Source organism: Sus scrofa, chromosome 1, assembly GCF_000003025.6.
Source record: "Sus scrofa isolate TJ Tabasco breed Duroc chromosome 1, Sscrofa11.1, whole genome shotgun sequence".
Classification (NCBI taxonomy): domain Eukaryota; kingdom Metazoa; phylum Chordata; class Mammalia; order Artiodactyla; family Suidae; genus Sus; species Sus scrofa.
In genome coordinates, this window is record NC_010443.5 from 207,229,785 (window position 1) to 207,251,496 (window position 21,712).

Sequence of the window (21,712 nt, forward strand, 5' to 3'; positions counted from 1 at the left end):
GACATATCAAAAAGTATCCATACATTCTTATAAAGCACTATAAAAGGAAAAGTGAAATGGTCCCAGAGGGGCACAGCGGAGGGTCAAGAAGAAACTCATGGAGGAATTCCCATCATGGCTCAGCAGATCCCGAGTTACTGTGGCTGTGGTGTAGGCTGGCAGCTGTAGCTCTGAGAACTGCTAGCCTAGGAATCTCCATATGCTGTGGGTGTAGCCCCAAAAAGACAAAAAAAAAAAAAAAAAAAAAAAAAAAAAAAAAAAAAAAAAGACGAATCTCATGAAATAAGTGAGTTTTGAGCTGAGTTTGGAATATGAATATGAACTCAATTCATCAGATGGATGGAGGGAGGGGAAGGGAATACTAATGTGGGCAAAGACCTCTTTGTTGAGGCAACACCTGAAAGAAACAGCAAGAATGGCAAGTGGTTCAAAGGCGGACAAGTGATAGAGAAGGTGTTAGGAATAAGAAGCTGGGAGGCAAACAGGACCAGATAAATGGACCACAATTAATGATTTTGTATTTTACTTTAGAAATAAGAGGAAGCCTTTAGAGACTTTTGAGCTGAAAAGCCACAGGATGTGACTGATACTTAAAAAATACCATTTTGGCTGGTAAGGAAGTGTGGAAGGAGGGCAGGATGAATGGTCACTAGGCTACTGCAGAGTCCAGGCAAGAGATGATGGTGGTTTAACCAGCCTGGTACATGTGAAGGAGCAGATCTTAAATATAATTTGAAAGTACAGTCACTGCACTTGCTGATGCCTTCAACATGGAATAAAAGGAGGGCAAAGAAAATTCCAAGGTTTTTAGCTTAAGAAACCAGGTGTAGGAGTTCCCATTGTGGTGTAGCAGAAATGAATCGGACTAGGAACCAAGAGGTTGCGGGTTCGATTCCTGGCCTTGCTCAGTGGGAGGGAGGGAAGGAAGGAAGGAAGGAAGGAAGGAAGAAACCAGGTGTAAAATGAGCATATTTACTGAAATGGGAACACTGGGGAAGGTATAGATTTGAGGGGGAAGAGAAAACCAGAGTCTTTTTGAACATATGCAGTTTGAAATGGCTACTAGACAGTTGGTAATTGTCAAGGAGGCAGTTGGCAATGAAGTCTGGAGTTCAGAGGAAATGCTGGGACCGGAGATGTGAGTCTGGATGAGATCACCTAGGAGTATATAAGAGGAGAGTTCTGAGCATTGATTCATAGGGCTTAATAACATTCACAAGTCAGGAGGATGAAAAGCATCCAGTAGAGGAATTAAAAGTCAGTCAGACAGGAAGAAAATCAAGTGGGTGAAACATCTTAAAAGCCAAGTAAAGAAAGTCTTTTAAGAAGGAAGAAATATTCAGTTGTGTCATGTGCTGATGAAAGGTCAAATAAGATGAGACCTAAATCTATGGTGATTTAGTTCATCGATAAAAATGATTTTGGTGGAGTGGTGAAGAACAAGAATGAGTGTAAGAGAAAGTAGGGGGAGAAAAAAATAATAAATCAAGGTACTGTTATTAACTCCTATTAAATTTTACTCTTATTAACTCTTGAGTCAGTTTACTGAGAAGAAAACAGAAAGATGAAGTCATAGCTAGGAAAAGATACATAGTCAAGAAAATGCTTTAGGATGGGAGATATTACAGCCCATCTGTGTACACATGGGAGAGTCAAAAGAATGGGAAAAAAACAAAACAAAACTGATGATATAGTCCTTGGTTATGCAATTGGGGGTGGAATGCAGTAGACACATAGCTTGGTGTTTGATAGCAGCATCTATTTAGTTGAGTCCATCTATGCTAACAGGTGGGAAGGCAGACTAAGCAGGCAGACGGATAAATGTGGGAAAGAAAGGATGGAAAATTCTTTTTGGTAACTGTATTTTGTCAGTGAAATAAATAGCAAAGTTTTCAGCTGTAGGTAAGCCAAGAGGAAAACATGTTGGCAGTTTCAGAAGGAATAAAACAGTTACCTTGAAAACTGTCAGTGTACTAACTACAGAGAGGTGGTGAAAATGCTACGCAGCATTGAAGCTAAGTGAGAATGTCCTGTAGGCACTTCAAAATAATGAGTTTGGAAACCAAGAGAGAATATGGTCAGGGAAAAAGATTTACAAAGATTGGAGTATACTTAAACACATGAAAATTGGGGGTGGGGCTAGGGGTGGGGGAAGCCCAGGAAAAGAATTTAGAATAAGAACTAAGATGAAACCTAAGTTATAACAACATTTATTTGGCTGGCTGGTGTTAAAAGGAAGAGCAAAAAAAAAAAAAAGAGATTGTGATGGTTCTGGTCCAAACTCTATCTCCATTCTAGTTGTTCCAAACATCTTCTTCTGCAGGAGATGCTGCACCTCTTCAGCATGTCAATAAAGCCGAGGTCTTCCGTCAGAGTTGTGCCAAGTAAAAGAATTAGGTCAAGCTTGGTCTATGATGAAATTCGGAAGGATCAAGGCCCTACTATTTTATTGGGTGAGCAATCCCTTCTGAAAACTGTGAGTAGCCACAGTTTTGCTCCTCTCCATCCTGATCCAATGGGAATATAGGGTTTCTCTGCCCTTTTAAGAGCAAAACCCTGGGAAACACCAGCAAGGACCAACATCAGATGCTATATCCCTTTGCTTTGGTCCTTGGACTGGCAGCTTGTTCTATGGGCACTGATGCTCTCGGGGAAGACCCCAAACCCTTTGCTGGGAGCAGTTATATGACAGACAAACTCATATGGGGTTTCAAGAAAAGAGAGTGAAGAGTCAAGTTCAATACTATAGTGAGGTCAAGTTGTATGAACGTGGAAAAGAGACCTATTGGTTAGACAATTAGGTGGTCCTATGACCCTAAAAAGAAGAGTATATGAAGAATGATTGCAAAATAAATGGGAGATGAAGAAATCAAAACCAACTACAGACCAATCTTTGAAAAGGTCTTGATGATAAAGAAAAGAGATCGGCATGATTGAATGGCATACAAGAAAAAAACATTTACTGGAAAGTCTGTGAGTCTGCTAGAGTAATCACTATTTCCTTAGCTTATTATTATTTCCTTTTGTTTTATGGGGGTTAGAGAAAAAAAAAATCACCTTACTTTGCTGATGTGTTCAGGTGCTTGATCAGGAGTGTTGCTGAATTCCCCACCAATCTGGAGGTCACTAACACAGCAAATTGCATCTCTTAGTTCCGTGAGCTTCTGACTGCCCAGTACCAGTATCGTCTGGTATGGTTTGTGTTCTTTGTGCTAAAGTCAGTAAATAAATCAGTGTTCACTTAGAGACAAAGCAGCTAAACTATAGATCTGTCATGACCAGATCTAAATTAAGTTTTTTTAATGTAAATTATTTCCATAACATGGTGTCCTGCGTTTTCTTACATTCTGCCATTAGTCTACTCAGCATCTATCAATTTTAGGGCCAAACTAATCACCAAAGTTGTTTACCATCTCCTCTGTAATTCAGAGCCCCACTGTAAACTATCTCCTTTCTCTAACTCTAGTATACCAAGCCAGTATTTTCTCTGTCCTGAATCAATTGGAGCCCGGTACCAGACAACTAGGGACAGCACTATACCCCAGAGCCCAGTGGAATTGTTCAAGCCAGCCAATCCTAAACTGTTTACTCTGCCCTGCTTTGATATTCCTGCTGAAACCCCCCAAAGGGCAATGGCCTATGTCTCTTCCTTTATCTTTTCTGTTTCCAGACTGATACTAGTGCTTCTCCTGTGGCCCGCAATGGCATAGCATACCTCCTCCCCTGAGGAAGTGCAAATAATAAAAATCTTCTTTCAATGGCAGTGGCCTCTAGTGCTAGCATCAGTAATCTCTATAAATTAAAATCCCAGGAGTACAATTGAGACACTTGGTGCTATAGTCTGACTGCTTATGTTTGCCCAAAATTCACATGCTGGAATCTGAAGGCTCAATGTGATGGTGTTAGCAGGTAGGGCCTTTGAGACCGATTAGGTCATCAGGGTAGAATCCTCATGAACAGGAGGGTGCTTTAGTAAAAAAGAAGTCTGTGACTTGGAAGCGGACTCTCACTGGACCATGCTGCCACTCTGATCTTAGATTTACAGTCTCCAGAACTGTGAGAAACAAATTTCTGTTGTTTATAAGGCACCTAGTCCATGCTATTTTGTTATAGCAGCCAGAATGGACTAATATGCCCAGCAATAAAACTTTTTTAGTTTAAGCTACAGTTTAAAACCAATATGCTACTAAAGTGATGTCAGCAAAAAAAAGCCTTTGGAATATAGTTATATATAATTAAATTATAAATTTAATAAATTATAATTGAACATAATTCTCCTGGAAGTTACCTCTAGAGGTCAAGCAATGTATACACTACCTTCATGTTATAAACCCAGAGGTTTAGTTTTCCTTTGTTTTCTTTAATAATTTGACATCATAATCAAACAACATAATTAGTACTAACTATATCCCAGATGATTCATAAAAGCCTATTTAACCATAAGTACAATTTACGTGCAGCAAATTTCAATTAAACCTTATCAAAGTTTATGATACATCTATTTGAGGAATCAAGAATATATACACTCTGGGCTGGGGATAGAGTTCTTTTTATTAGAGGCCCCTAAGAAATTCCTGGATACCCCTGACCTGTTAACTTTCTGCAATTTCATCTAAGAAGAGCTGACCTTAGTTCAATAACTCCCAAGAATTCTGAACTAGTGAACAAAAAATACCCCCCTTCTTTGCCAGTTTTTCTGCCAAAAACCCTCATGAATTCATATAATCAGAATCACTATGGATTTGTATACTTTCAGTTGCTACTAGTATAGAAATCAGGTATATTATATTCCAATACTCTAATCCTACTACTCAAGAGATCACTTGAAATTTAACCTTATTTACGATATTCCTTATAAAACAAAGAACCCAAGAATACAGACAGAATGTCAGATAAGACAGCATATGCCTGCATTTATTTTGAACCCTAAGGTCAAATAATTCAACTTCAAATAATTCAACTCTGACAAAAGACAATCATAATATGTGAAGTCCAAAAGGCTTTACCACTGACCTTATGAAATATAACAGGGTACAAGATATTCACAGATAGGATAAGTTCTCCTTCTTCAATCATGTCTGCTGGATTTTCAGGCTTTTTCCCCATGGCATGTGATTCCTGAAGAAGGAAGCAAATTAACAGAGACCTTAAAATCAGCCACTGTGACCCAGCTCAGAGGCAGTATAGAACAATGGCTATAAGCAAAAGCCTGAGTGAGCCCTAGGTCTGATTCCTAATTTTACTTCAGGAAGACCGTTAAAACCTCTCTAAACTTTGGTTTCACCATCTGTAAACAAATAAACAAACAAAAAACCAGAAAATACTTATTTTACAGAACGGTTGTTGGAAATGTATACATAAAGCATCTATTAAGATGTCTGGCACTAACTGCTCAGCAACTGATGACAAAATAGGATTATCACCTAATGTCGGTACAACATTGGCATTTACAAGTTACTGACACTCTTACATACCTCCTCTTGTATTGCCATGACAGCTATTTGACAGATGAAGCTCAGGTTGACCAATTTACTCAAGGAAAATCAGAGAGTCAGAATGTAAATATAGATCTGTTTGACTCTAAAACCCTTGATTTTTAACTATACCGTCATATCTTTAATATGTCACAGCATCACACTCGCTTTTATATGTGCTGAATAACCATGAAATAGGGGCCACCAGGGTGGACTGGTAAAGAAGTAAAGGTGCATTGATGTTTTAAAAATAGGTGGGAGTGACATCACGTAAAATGGCAGAGTAGGAAGCTCTAGGGATTGGTTCCTCTACCAAAGCAACCATCACAATGGAAAAAGAATGGAATCAATTATGTTGGCACTCTGGAGCCTGATCAGACACTTATATTGACCAGTGAGTGCCTAATTAAGGGATAAGCTGCTGATCTTTCCTAGGGAAGCAGAAGGTATAAACCAACTACCGTGCCCGGTTCTTTAGCCCTGCTGCAGATGTGGGGATAGCAGCCTGTGGTCCTGGAACAAGTGGCTGATGCCAGGACATGCAGTGGGGATCTTCTTCTCCAAAATATGGGGATAGCGTGCTCTGGTTGCTCCGGCAACGACCTGAGAGCCTGGTGTAAATACTACCTTGGTTTAAGTGCTCCTACCAGCAGTGGCTTCCCCTAGCAGGATCTATTAGAAAACTTAGACAGAAGACCCTTTGTGGAGTCAGACATTTAAGGAAATCTTGGTCAGGTCACTGGCTGACCACCCAGATAATGAAACAGAAATATCAGTGAGCATACGAGCATACCTTGGGATGGATTCAGCTCCAGACTAACACAATGACAAATATCGCAATAAAATGAGTCACATGAATTTTCTGTTTTCCCAATGTACACAAAAGTTATGTTTATACTATGCTGTAATCTACTAAGTCGGCAATAGAATTATGCCTAAAAAAATGTACAAACAGTAATTAAAAATACTTTATTGCTTATATTGGATGGGTAAATCATAAGGTCCTACTGTATAGCACATGATAACTATATTCAATATCCTGTGATAAACCATAATGGAAAAGAATATGAAAAAGAATATATATATATATATATATATATATGTATTAACTGAACCACTTTGCTGTATAGCAGAAATTAATACAACATTGTAAATCAACTCCACTTCAATAAAATAAAATAAAAAAAAATACTTTACCAGTAAAGAAAAAAAATGCTAACTATCTTCTGAACCTTCAATGAGCTGTAGTAGTAACATTAATGATTACTGATCATAGATCACCTTAATAAATACAAAAATAATGAAAAAGTCAGAAATATTGTGAGAATTACCAAAATATGACAGAGACACCAAGTGAACAGATGTTGGAAACTTGCTTAACACAGGGTTGCCACAAATCTTCACTGTGTAAAAAGATACAGTATATGCAAAATAGAGTAAAGTGAGATAAAATAAAGTATGCCTGAAAACAACAAGGAATACAGGCATTGGAAAAATTGTTTGGAAAAGTCACAAACAGCTCTAGCCCTTAACAAGTAAAATACATGCTCAGAATGTCTAGTTCTCAAAAAAACTTACAAAACGCACAAAGAAATAGGAAAAGATGACCTACTCATAAAAAAAAAAAAAGAATTTGACAAAAAACACTGTTGAGGAAGCCCAAACATGGAAAATACTATCCAAAGATGTTAAAACCAACTATCTTCAGTGCACTCAATGAGCTAAAAGAAGCCATACTCAAAGGACTAAAGAAAATCAGGTTCCTCAGTAAGATTAAAAGCTTATTTCTCATTAGTAACCATGGAGACAAGAAGGCAATGGTATGACATATTTAAGTCTTGAAAGATAAAACTGTCAAGCAAGAATTTATACACCCTGCAAAACTATCCTTCAGGAAAAAAGGAGAAACTAAGCCATTTTCAAATAAACAAAAGCTGAAGGAGTTCATTACCAGTAGGCTTCCCCTATAAGAAATGCTAAAGAGAATTCTTCAGGCTGAAATTAAGACACTAGACAGTAACTTGAATCTATAAGAAGAAATAAGGAACACTGGTAAAGACAATGACATAAGGAAATTAGAAACTCAAGATTACTACAATTTTGGTTTGTAACTTTTTTCCCTATGTTATTTCAAAAGCAAATGCCTATAACAATATTTATAAATTATGTTAACAGACAATACATAAAGATATAACCTGTGACAATAACAATACAAGGGGGAGAGATGGATATATATATATAGAAAAGTATACGTGTACTAATGAAAACGTGGGTATTACTAGAACTAGACTGTTATAAATTTAAGAAGTTAATTGTAATCCCCAAGGTAACCACTAAGAAAATAAGTAGAGCACATGTAGAAGGAAAAAAGAAGGGAATCAAAGGGATACACCACAAAAATAGGTAGTAATGGATGAACTGAAGAGCAAAAAACATATATAACAGAAGTAAATACAGAAACAAACAACAGGGGAGTTCCCGTTGTGGTGTGGTGGAAACGAGTCCAACTAGGAATCATGGGGTTGCGGGTTCGATGCTTGGCCTTTCTCAGTGGGTTAAGGATCTGGTGTTGCCGTGAGCTGTGGTGTAGGTCGCAGATGAGACTCAGACCTGGCTTGCTGTTGCAGTGGCTGTGGCCAGAAGCAACAGCTCCAATTAGACCCCTATCCTGGTAACCTCTATATGCCATGGGTCTGGCCCTAAAAGGACAAAAGACAAAAAAAAAAAAAAAAAAAAAAAAAAAAAAAGAAAGACTAAACTCTCCTATTAAAAAGGTAGGAGAGGAGTTCCCTGGGGGCCTGGGGGTTAATGACTTCACATTGTCACCACTGTGGCCTGGGCTACTGCTCTGGCTCAGGTTCAATCACTGGCCTGGGAACTTCAGCATGCAATAAGCACAAACAGAAAAAAAAAAAAGATAGAAGATTGGCAGATTGGATAAAAAAAACTTGATCTATGCACCCTCTACAACAGAATCACTTTAGATATGAAGACATAAAGAGATTTTAAGTAAAAGGATGAAAAAAGATATTCTGTACAAATAGTAACCAAAAGAAAGCTAAGGTATCTATATTACCGTCAGAAATAGACTTTAAGTCAAAAAAGATTATAAGAAACAAAGAAAGATATTATGCATTCACAAATGTTACAATCCAGCAAGAAGATACAAAAATTATTAACAACAGAACTTCATAATCTGTGAAGCAAAAATCGACAGAATTGAAGGGAAAACAGATGGTTCTACAATAATGCTTGGAGATGTCAATAACCCACTTTCAATAATGATTTCAATAATCTATTACAGAGATAAAAAAGACTTGAGGTGTTTCTGCTGTGGTGCAGGTTCAATCTCTGGCCTGGTGCAGTAGGTTAAAGGATCTGGCGTTGCTGCAGCTATGGCTTGGATTCAATTCCTGGCTGGGGACTTCCATATGCCACAGCTGTGGCTATAAAAACAAAGAAAAGGAAGAAGGGGGGTGAGGGGAGGAAAAGAGAAAACTTGAAGAGTAGAAACCGAATACCAAATAGGCCTAACAGACACATGCAGAACACTCTAACCAACATCAGCAGAATATACATTCTTTTTAAGGGAACATGGACCATTCTTCAGACTAGACCACCAAATCTTAATATATTTTAAAGGACTGAAATGATAAAATAGTATCTTTTTTTGATCACAATGGAATGAAACTAGAAATCAACAGAAGGAGGGAAACAGAAAAATTCCATGTGGAAGTTAAATAGCATATCTGTAAACAAACAATGGGTAAATGAAGAAATCGCAAGGGAGTTCCCATTGTGGTGCAGTGGAAATGAATCCAACACTAAACATTAAATAAAACAGAAAACAAAGGGAATTTCCTCAACATGATAAAGGCCATATATGAAAAATCCACAGCAAAACTAATATTCAGTGGTGAAAGACTGATAATGATGTATACTTTTGCTGCTTCTATTCAACACAGTACTAGAAATCTAGCCACAGAAATTAGGAGGAAAAAAAAGGAAGGAAGACAGAGCAGGCAAGCATCCAAATTAGAAAAGAGATAATGACATACATGATCTTCTATGTACAAAATCCTGAAGAATCCACACACACCAAAAAATACTGTTAGAGCTAATAAACAAACTTAGCAAAGTTGCAGGATATAAAATCAACACACAAAATTCAGCTGTATTTCTCTACAGGAGCAATGAACAATTTGAAAAGAATATTAAGAAAACAATTCCATTTAAAACAGCATGGAAAGAACAAAATACTTAGTAATAAATTTAATAAAGGAGATGAAAGACTTAGACACACCAAAAAAAAAAAAAAAAAAAAAAAAAAACCCTACAAAACACTGAACAAAATTAAAGACAAATTTAAATAAGCTGAAAGACATCTTTTGTTCATGGATTGGAAGACTTAATATCATTAAGGTGATAATACTATCCAAAACATAAAGATCTGAGGTAATCTCTATCAAAATCTCAGTGCTTTTCTTGTTGTTATTGCAGAAATAGAAAAACTTATCCTAAAATCATTTGAAATTTCAAGAGACCATGAATAACAAAAACAATCTTTCAAGAATAAAACTGGAAGAGTAATATCTCCAAATTTCAAAAATGACCACAAAGCCACAGTAATCAAAACAATATGGTACCAGGATAAGGACAGACAGAGACCAATAAAATAAAGAACTCAGAAATAAACCTTATCTATGGTTAACTGACTTTTAACAAAGGTACTAAGACCACTCAACAGGGAAAGGACAGTCTTGAGTACTGGAAAAACTGAATATACACATGCAAAAGAATGAAGCTGAACCTTTTTTATACCACGCATAAAAATTAACTCAAAATGGATCAACAACTGAAACTAAGAGCCAAAACTATAAAAATCTTGTAAGAAAACATAGGGTGAAATTAAAATCTCATGACAGTGAACTTCTGTTTGTTTCTTCACTATTACACAAAAAGTATAGGTAACAAAAGAGAAAACCACACTGAATTTTATAAAATTTTAAACTTTTGACCATCAACAATCAAGAGAGTGAAAAGACAATCCACATAATTAAAGAAAGTATTTTTAAAATCATACATATGGTAAGGTTCTAATATCCAGAATATACAAAGAACTCTTGCAACTTCAAAACAAAGAGACAAGCTAATTTGAATACAGGCTAAGGACTCAAAGGACTTGAAGAGACACTTCTCCAAAGAAGAAATACGAGTGGCCAAAAAGCAAATGAAAAGGTGCCCAACATCAAAAAATCGTTAGAGGAATGCAAATCAAAACTGTAATAAATACTTCACACCCATTAGGAGGGCTATTATCAAAGCTCAGGAAACAGTAAGTGTTGACAGGAATGTGGAGAAATTGGAATTTTCCCTCATTGCTGGAAGGAATATAAAGTAATGCAGCCCCAGTGGAAAACAGTTTGGCAGTTCCCCAAAACATTAAATCTAGAATTAAAACACAATCAATTTAACATTGCAACCAAAAGAATAAAATACCTAGGAGTAAACCTACCTAAAGAGACAAAAGACCTGTCTCTGAAAACTATAAGACACTGATGAAAGAAATCAAAGATGACACAAATAGATTAAAGATATACCATGCTTGTGGACTGGAAGAATCAATATTATCAAAATGACTATACTACCTAAGGCAATCTACACATTCAATGCAATCCCTATCAAATTACCAAGGACATTTTTCACAGAACTTGAACAAAATAGTTTAAACTTTGTTTGGAAACACAAAAGACCCAGAAGAGCCAAAGACATCCTGAAAAAGAAAAACAGAGCAGAAGGAATCAGGCTCCCTGGCTTCAGACTATACTACAAAGCAACAATCATCAAAACCATATGGTACTGGCACAAAGACAGACATATACATCAGTGGAACAGGATAGAAAGTGCAGAATTAAACCCATGCACCTACAGCCAACTCATCTATGACAAAGGAGGCAAGAATATACAATGGAGAAAGGACAGACCCTTCAGTAAGTGGTGCTGGGAAAACTGGACAGTCACATGGAAAGAATGAAATGAGAACACTCCCTAACACCATACACAAAAATAAACTCCAAATGGATTAAAGACCTAGATAAAAGACCAGACACTATAAAACTCTTAGAGGAAAACATAGGCCAAACACTCTCTGACACAAACAACAGCAACATCTTCTCAGATCTACCTCTTAGAGTATTGACAATAAAAACAAAAATAAACAAATGGGACCTACTCAAACTTCAAAGTTTCTGCACAGCAAAGGAAACCCTAAACAACACAAAAAGACAACCCACAGAATGGGAGAAAATCTTTGCAAGTGATTCAACTGACAAGGGATTAATCTCCAACATTTATAAACATCTTCTGCAGATCCATATCAAAAAAACAAACGATCCTATCAAAAAATGGGCAGATCTAAAGAGACAGTTCTCCAAAGAAGACATACAGATGGCCAAAAATCACATAAAAAGATGTTCAACATCACTCATTGTTAGAGAAAGGCACATCAAAACCACGATGAGGTAGCACCTTACATCAGTCAGAATGGCCATCATCCAAAAGTCTACAAACAATAAGTGCTGGAGAGGGTGTGGAGAAAAAGGAACCCTAGTACACTGTGGGTGGGATTGTAAATTGGTGCAACCACTCTGGAAAGCAGTACGGAGATTCCTCAGAAAACTAAACATAGAACTACCATTTGATCCAGCAATCCCACTCCTGGGCATCTATCCAGAAAAAACCGTGACTCGCAAAGACACATGGACTCCGATGGTCATTGCAGCACTCTTTTCAATAGCCAAGACATGGAAACAACCTAAATGTCCATCGAGAGAGGAGTGGATCAAGAAGCTGTGTACATATACACAATGGAATATTACTCAGCCATTCAAAGGAACAAAATACTAGCATTTTAGCAACATGGATGGACCTAGAAATTATCATGCTAAGTGAAGTCTGCCATACAATGAGACACCAACATCAAATGCTTTCATTGACATGTGGAATCTGAAAAAAGGACAGACTGAACTTCTTTGCAGAACAGATGCTGACTCACAGACTTTGAAGAACTTATGGTCTCCTGAGGAGACAGTTTGGGGGGTGGGGGGATGTGCTTGGGCTGTGGGATGGAAATCCTGTGAAATCGATTGTTATGATCATTATACAACTACAGATGTGATAAATTCATCTGAGTAATAAAAAATAAAAAAATAAAAAAACCCTATGATCAAGCAATTCCACTTCTTGGCATATAGTGAAAAGAGCTGAAGATTGATTCAAACAGATACCTGAACACTAATGTTCATAACTGAATTATTTACAGTGTTCATAACAGAATTATTTGGAAATAACCCAAATATCCAACAGATGAGTGGATAAACAAAACGTGGTGTATCCACACAATGAAATATTCAGCCACAAAAAGAATGAAGTTCTCATGCACACTACAGTATGAATGAACCATGAAAACATCACAATTAAGTAAAATAGGCCAGAGACCAAAAACGAAAGATTACATGATTCCACTTACATGGAATATTTATAATAGGCAAACTCACAGAGATGTAAAGTAGAACAGAGGTTACCTGGGGTGGGGGAAGGGAGAATGGGGAGTTAGCGTTAATGGGTATAGAATTTATTTGGGATGAGGAGAAAGTTCTGAAAATAGTAATGATGCTTACACAGCATTGTGAATGCACTTCATGCCACTAAGTAAACATTACAAAATGGTTAAAACATTAAATTTTATGTTATGTAAATATTACCACAATTTAAAAAATGAGTGAGAGAGACAACAGATACCCCTGTGCACTAGTAAGTGCCCAAAACAGCATCTGGCTTGTAGTAAATTCTAAAGAATATGTACTGGATGAGCCCATCATGTCTACAAGCACTTAATTCTTCATTATTCATCATCTTAAATTATTCTGAGGGTTTTACCTAAGAGATAATGGATTAAGAAAGAATGTAGTTAAATCAAAATTAGGAACAGAACAAAAATATCAGAAAGAGCATGGTAAAAGCATGAAATTAGCCTAATACAGAGAGCAAGACCAAAAAGTAAAAACAACAATAAGGCAGAGATCTGAGTGTAAAATGTGCCATTGCTTGAATTTTATGGGTCTTTTTCTCCTACTAGTTCCTAGTCTCAGTAAAGTTTTTCTAATTTGTTTCTAAGCATATCCAATATAAAGCTATCATATAGTCATCACTAACATCTAGTAAGAGTTTGTTTCATGGGAAAAAGTGAAAAGTTAACACTTTTACCATCTCATAAGCAAATGTTTCTTGTCTGCAGACCCGATCTATCGTTATGGTTTCTTTCCGATGTTCCAGAAGCCTCTTTCTAACCCTGTTAACAAGAAAAATCAAACTTCAACATTCTTTGCTGGGGTTCCAAAGATATCTTTAACTTTTTATTTCTAACTAATTTTAGATTTAACACTGCAAAACTAGTACAAAGAGTTCCCTATTCTTACCTGGGTTTCTCTATATTAACATCTTACATGATCACAGAATCACCAAGATCAGGAAATTAACATTAACACAGTATTATTTACTAAAGTTTTTTTGAATTTCACAAGTCTTTTAATTTAGTGCCTTTTTTTCTGTCCCAGGAACCTATGCAGACACCACAGTACATTTTCTTTCTTTTTTTTTTTTTTTGCTTTTTCAAGCTGCACTTTTGGCACATGGAGTTTCCCAGGATAGGGGTCGAACCAGAGCTGTAGCTGCTGGCCTATGCCACAGGCACAGCCCCTTGGGATCCATGCCGCATGTGCAACCAATACCACAGCTCACGGCAATGCCGGATCCTTAATGCACTGAGCAAGGCCAGGGATTGAACACGCATCCTCATGCATTTTAGGTTCTTTAATCGCTCAGCCAGGAAGGGAACTTCCTACATTTTCTTATTTCTTCTTTCCCTCAGTCTTTGACAATTCCTCAGTCCTCTGTCTTTCACGATCTTTACACTTTCAGTTGCTTTGTAGAATGTCCTTCAATTTGGGTTTGATGGCTGTTTCCTCATAATTGGAGTAAGTGTATACAGTTTGGGCAAGAATAACACAAAAATGATATTGTCCTTCTAATTCTATCATCAGGAGATTCAGAATATTAATATTGTCTTATTCCTAGAGATGTTTACATTGATTAAGTTCCTATCTGCCAGGGTTCTACACCAGAAAGATACTTTCTTTTTCTGTGTATCTGACAAATGTTTGGGGGAGATACTTTGAAACTATGCAGATCTTGTTTCTCATCAAACTTTCATCTAGGAATTTTAGCATTCATCAGTAAATTCTGTCTGCAACATTTCTTACAGTGGTTTATACCTAAGAGTGATTTTCTATTCCCCTCCTTTTACATTTATTTGCTGTTATTAAGAGGGAGACCTCTTTTCTCCCATCTATTTATTTGGTCATTTATATTATTACTATGAACTCATAGATACTTACTTTATTGTACAGGTTAAAATCTAATAGTACTGTTATTTTATTGCTCAAATTATTCTAGCTTTGGGCATTAGGAGCTCCTTCAAGTTGGCTCCTGTTCTTTCAACAAGCCCTCGTTTTTGTTCTTTATCTTTTCTTCTTCTTTTTTTTTTTTTAAGCATTCCTTACCTTTTGGCACCATAAGATGCTCAGGGCTCATCCTGTATTTTCATATCTCAGCCCTGGAATCAACCACTTCTCTTAGGAGCCCTATTTCCTTCAGTGGAGAGAGATTTAAAGACCTGTATCTGAGAACAAGGCACTCTCACTGTTTCCACAGTCACTGCTTCTAGGACTCTCAGAAGAGAGGTAGGAAACATACACATAGGTAGGCAACATAAACACATGTACTAACCCACACACATACAAATATCTGTGACTGTGTATTTTTGTTGTGTTTTTTAAGCCATGAGTTTATACTGATACTTCTAATCCCAAACTAAAATCACAGGATTCATTTTAGCCTTCAACCTTTCCTTGTTTATAACTTTTCTCCATAAGTGAGAAACCCAGCTCCCATTATCTACAAACTTTTATTCACTTATATATTTGGTTTTTTAAAATACATGTTTTGAGAATTACTAAGCTACACCCTTGTGAGAAACACTAACTCATTAATCGTTCTTGTCTGCAGCCTTACAACACTGAATCAAGGTGTGATTTTGTACAGATTTAGATGAGATCTTTCTCACTAACTCTCTTCAGTGTTGTTCTGTTATTCATTTGTAACACAATTAGATTCAATTCACAATTTGCCAGTTTTTGTATTCTATTTTTCCCCCTACATCCTGGCTAGTTTTGATAGACTACTTTGGGGGTATGTAAAAGATACGTGAAACACTATTATGGTTCTAAGAGTCAGAGTTATAAAAAGTACATTCATGAGTTCCCACTGTGGTTCAGCAGGTTAAGAATCCATGAGGATGCTGAACCCTGGCTTTGCTCAGTGGGTTAAGGATCTGGCATTGCTGTGGTATAGGCTGGCAGCTGCAGCTCCGATTCCACCCCTAGCCTGGGAACTTTCACATGCTGCATATGCGCCCCCCCCCCAAAAAAAAAAAAAGTACATATATATCCAAAGAACTGTCATTCTCTTTTTGTTCTCACCACTAAGCTGTACTTATTTCCTTTCTTTCCACTCCACTCCTTTCCTAACTACCCAGAGAGGGCAACCAATCTTTACAGTTCTGGTTTATTCTCTCCATTTCTTTTGTTTAAATATGCAGATACTGGAGTTCCCATCATGGCTCACTGGTTAACGAATCCAACTAATGAACCATCAGGTTGTGGGTTCGATCCCTGGCCTTGCTCAGTGGGTTAAGGATCTGGCGTTGCCGTGAGCTGTGGTGTAGGTTGCAGACACAGCTCCCGGTGGCTACAGCTCCTAGTAGACCCCTAGCCTGGGAACCTCCATATGCTGCAGGATCAGCCCAAGAAATGGCAAAAAGACCAAAAAAAAAAAAAGCAGATACTTATGTACATTCTTTTCTTTCTGTATTAGTCTGAGTTTAATTGGGAGGAAAAGAAAACTAAACAGTAATTTGAACAGAGAAAGCTTAATATGAATAATTATTAACTTTAACAGAGGAGTGGAGGAATGAGGGATTGTCAGGTAAGAACTAGAGAACAAAGGATTAGCAAATATAAGGAGTACCCTACCCCTTATGCTAAGAAAGAGTAGCCAAAGGAAGGCTCCTTTTTCTTTCCCCTGATCTGAAATCCAGTCTTGTTGGAGAGGGCATGGCTGTGACTCACTCCAAGGCAGATTGGAGCCCTAGCCTGGGAACGTGGCTAGGTTCATGTGCCGTGGGTGCGGCCCTGAAAAGACAAAAAAACAATTAAGTGCCTATGTAATTTTGTAAATTTGGGTACTACTAAATTTCCCTAGAAAAAGGTTGTATCAATTTTCATTTCCATCAGGAATGTAGGAAAATGCTGCTTCCCCTCAGCCTCATCAAAAGAATGTGTATTTTTAAGAATGCACCATATTTTAAAACTTGTGCCAGTCCAAGAGAAAAAAAGGCATCATTTCAACTTGCATTTTTCTAATTATTAACACACATGAACATTTTTTGATATGTTTCAGCCATTTTTTAGATCTTTTTTTTTGTGTGTGTGAATTATTGGTTCTTATCTTTTCCCCATTTTCCCTTTGGATTTTTGGTCTTTGTCCCTCAACTTTTAAGGTCTTATATATAATGGTTATTGGCTCTTTGTGGTACACTGTTATATTCTCTCCAAGTTTGGCAGCTGTCTTTTGACTTTGCTTATGGTGTTCTTTTGTTAAGCAAAATTTAAAATTTTTGTGCGATCAATTTTACCAGTCTTTTCCTTTTACTGCCTCTGAATTGAAGTCATAGTTGGAAAGCCTTTTCTTATACAAAGACTTGTATGTTTCATTCTCTAATCCCTTTGGGTTTATTCTTGTGTGTAGTGTGATACTAAATTTCCATATGCATTTAAATATAACAGACCTTTCTCTTCTATTCCACTGGTCTGATTGTCTATTCATGAGCTAGTACCTACTGTTTTAATTACAAACACTTTGTAGTATATTTTAATATACAATAAAATTACTAAGGACTCACAATTTTCTTTCCCTCAGTTTTTCCTAGTTATTCTTGTATATATTCCATACGAACTTTATAACTTCATAAAATAACCAATACTTTTAGTACTTTTATTTTAGATGTGTCTATTGTCTCTGCAAGGTTTTCATTTTGTGAGCCAAATCTAAACCCCTTTTACTAGACTGTAGAAAGACTGATGCCTTGGGATACTACTCAGTTATATTTTCTAATTATATGGTACTTTGTTATATTAGCTAGTTTTTTCATTATGAGGTGTGTCTTTTTGCTTATCTATTTTTTAGAAATTGGGAAGTTTGGCATTTGCATTTTTGTTCCTGTGGTTACCTTTGTACTTATATATATTTTTAATGCCCCTTGTTATACATTTTCTCTCTGAAATCTAATCATTTTACTAAGCTATGCCTCAAGAGTTGATAATTCTGGGTTAATTTTCTCAGGTAAATAGTGAGCTCTTTTAACTTGTTGTTTTGGGTTTTCTTCCCAATTCTGGAAATTTTCCTTAGATTATGTTCTTAAATACTCTATTTATAGGCTATTGGATTAAAAAGAATGTTCCTCAAGCTTTGGGGATGAAAGATAAGTATTAGTAGCACCCATGTTGTAACAACTCTCTCTTATACCTGGGAATTAAAATCCTATCTTTTCAGTGATCAAAAAAAATTCAAGCGTACTCAAATAAATTATTTAGCTTGCTATGGATTAAGGAGAGAAGCAGTATCAATGGAGAATAAATCTCTTATCAATTACCTTTTTTTTCCCTAACACATAAAATTAGTCCTTTGGGGAAAAGAAAAAGTGCTATAAATTTATTTGTTTTATGCCATAATAAAGGGGTCATGCCATACTTTGGTTGTGTTTTTACTTTTATGTTTTTAAGTTATTGGTGGGGAGAGGAAAGGAAGGTTTAGGGAAAGAGAAGGCATAGAGATACAGATCTTTGGCTTTTGGCACAAGTCTAACTTACTGGTGGTACTGTTAAGATTAACATTAGTCCTATTTTTTTTCTTTTTGGCCACACCTGCAGCATATGGAAATTCCTGGGCCAGAGACTGAAAATTAACTGAAGCTGTGACCTACACCACAGCTGTGGCCATACCAGATCCTTAATCCACTGCTCTGGGCTGGGGATCAAACTGGTGCTGCCACAGAGAAAACCCGGATCCTTAACCTGCTGTACCACAGTGGGAACTCCAGTCCTATTTTAAATGGCTTTAAAGTACATCAAAACAATCCCAGCTAAGGAATGCTGCACTAACTTTTTTTGCATTAGATTACACATATCATTCTCCTCACATTTCCCATGGAAGGGACTAGAAGACAACTGAGGAGATCTAGTTGATCTAATAACAGAAAATAGCCAGGGGAAGCACTGTGTAAAGTAGTCTATTTCACATAGCTTAATAAAATCATTATAAGCCAATTAGCATGTAATTAACTACAGCAAAAAGTGTGCTTTGTTTATAATTATCAACTTTCTTCTTTTAGTCAATAGCTAAAAAATTACTTCCTTAGGTTTATGTAAGTTTCATTTATTCCATTCATTCTAAAAATATCTACTGACTCCCCATTATGTGCCAAAATTCTAGGAATGGGGGATATGACAGTGTGACAGACATAGCTTATAGAACTTTTTTTTGGCGGGGGGGGGGGGGGGCTACATCTGTGTCATGTGGAAGTTCCCATGCCAAGAACTGAATCTGAGCCAAAGCAGTGACAACACAGGATCCTTAACCCACTGCACCACAAGGGAACTCTGGAACTTTTAAGCCTAGCTAGAAGACAGAAAATTAAATAAATATGATTTTTTTTTTTTTTTTTTTTTTGCTTTTTAGGGCTACAGCTGTGGCACATGGAAGTTCCCAGGCCAGGGGGTGAACTGGAACTACAGCCTCTGGCCTACACCACAGCCATAGCAATTCGGGGATCCGAGCCTACACCACAGCTCACGGCAACACCAGGTCCCCAACTCACTGAGAGAGACTAGGGATGGAACCCGCATCCTCATGGATCCTTGTCAGGTTCGTTACTGCTAAGCCATGACAGGAACCCCTGATGAGTATTTCGACAGGGAAGCACTGGAAGCTACACAAGCATAAAAGGGGAGCTCGATGGAGTTCTCAGTCCATCAGCTAAGACCTGAAAGATAAGTAGAGGTCAGCAAGACCAGGGTATTAAGAAAGTGAGTGTTCTAGGCAAAGGCCTGGAATGAGAGCACATTCTAGGAATTGACAAACAGTGTAACTTGGCTGGAGCCCTGCAAAAGATAAAGAGCTGAAAAGATTAACAAGATTCCTTCTACAGAGGCCCTTGTGATCCTTTTAAGAACTCAGGACTTTTGCCTAAGAGCCACTGAAAGGTTTTAAGTAAGACAGTAACACAATCAGATGTGCCTTTTAAAAAAAATTCTACTTACCAATCAACAATAATTTAAGAGCACCAAATGGAGCAAAGTAAAACAACAGAGTTAAGGGCAATTCACAGATAAAGGAGTATGGACTCTCAAAGAGCCTTTAAGGACTTTAGAAAGGTTAGAAGAGTTCTAGACCTTTCAAGTGCTTCTATTCCTTCAGGGAGACAAATGGGTTGAGAGATGTGAAAAAGATTCTCAGGGTCTCAGAGTTCCTGGTGGTTCTGCAGGTTAAGAATCCAGCACTGTCACTGATGTGGCCTGGGTCACTGCTGTGGCATGGGTTCAATCCCTGGCCCAGGAACTTCTGCACGCTGTCAGTGTGAACAAAAAAAAAAAAAAAAAAAAAAAAAAAGAATCTTAGAGTCTCAGAGATGGGGTTGGTTTCATCTGGGAGAGGGGTCATGTTCATCTTGACCCACTGAAAGAGAAAATGATCAAATATAAATCAAGAAAGGCAGATTTGGGCTATGTGGAAGGCTTCAAATGTCTAAGGAAGAAATCTGAAATTTGTCCATAGAGGAGAGGATGAGCTATTGACAATTTCTAGCAAAAGAGCGTGATGCATAAATCAGAAGGAGGAAAGACAGGAGCTAGGAATAACGGGAACCTTTTATATCACTCCAAATATTGCTAATGTAAATATTAGCAACAGGGTAAGAGAAAAAGATTTGGCAGTTATAGAAGAAACCAAGGTGAAGTAGAAATGCCCCTCTATTTTTTGAGGGAAAATAGAAAGGGTAGGATAAAGGCTGACAACACAACTGAGATGGTGCAAAGTAAGGGGCTACAATCCAGGAATTATAAATTTCACTATTACACACACAGTTTCTCCATAACAGTATCATCATAGAGCAGTGTTTCTCAAAAGTGGTTGGCAGACCAGAATTCATCTGTTGGTCTGTTATCCTACTGGTACAATGAGAGTAAGCATTTAGAAATGTTCATAGCAATGACAGTGATTTTTCTGTTGAATTTAATAAAAAATTTGGAGTTTTATTGTCTTTTAATTCCATTTTTCTGGTAATTCATCTTTATCCTATTTTACAGATATAGATCTGTCAAAAATTAAAAAAAAAACTAGTACTTTATCATACTACCAGAGTATGATAGTTTGAGAAGCACCGTCAGAAAAATTAGCTTGCACTGAGAAACCTATTTAAATAGATTAATTGTACGTTTGTAAACATTAAAAAAAAAAAATTTAAATATGGACTGAATATTACAGTTAATGCATTTACTGTTAATTTTCTTAAGAATAATAATACCACTCTGATTAAGTAGGAGAATGATACTTTTAGGAGCTATATGATCATGTATTTCGGGGTAAATTATCATAATGTCTGCAACTTACTGAGTCGTTCTGCAATAGAAGACACACAGCGAATATCTCAAACACAAAGAGCTAAAGCCAAGATGGCTAAATGTCAACAATGCCTGAATTTAGTGGATAGAATGATAACAATACCATACTGTCGACTTCTGAATAATACAATGTTGAAAGAAATATTTAAACAAATGACAAAGTCCTCCATACCCCAAAGTCACTAGGTCGGTATTCTCTGGGATGACTTCTGGATCCTCCCCTTCCTCAAGGCACTTCAGTTTATCAAGGCTAAAACAAAACAAACAAAAAAAAAGCAATCACGAATCCTTCCGTAGCGCGTTGAAGAGTGTGTCCTAAATACGTTAATGAACAATTAAGAAATCAGATAAAATCCAGCAGGCGCCTCAGAGGAGGCCAGAATT

At 37.0% G+C, this 21,712-nt stretch overlaps 1 protein-coding gene across 2 annotated transcripts in view; it reads right to left on the reverse strand.

Moving 5' to 3' along the window:
* The window catches only part of SNAPC3 (small nuclear RNA activating complex polypeptide 3), a 36,691-nt gene that overhangs the window by 14,054 nt on the left and 925 nt on the right, over nt 1-21,712 (reverse strand). Inside the window, exons 2-5 of one of the 2 annotated variants that reach the window (XM_001927743.5) lie at nt 21,501-21,578; nt 13,740-13,824; nt 5,014-5,118; nt 3,063-3,212 (exon numbers count right to left, since the gene is read on the reverse strand). In XM_001927743.5, the coding sequence (XP_001927778.1) occupies nt 3,063-3,212; nt 5,014-5,118; nt 13,740-13,824; nt 21,501-21,578 (418 nt within the window). The remainder of the gene's footprint in view (nt 1-3,062; nt 3,213-5,013; nt 5,119-13,739; nt 13,825-21,500; nt 21,579-21,712) is intronic. The other variant, XM_003121900.4, reaches the window with a different exon arrangement.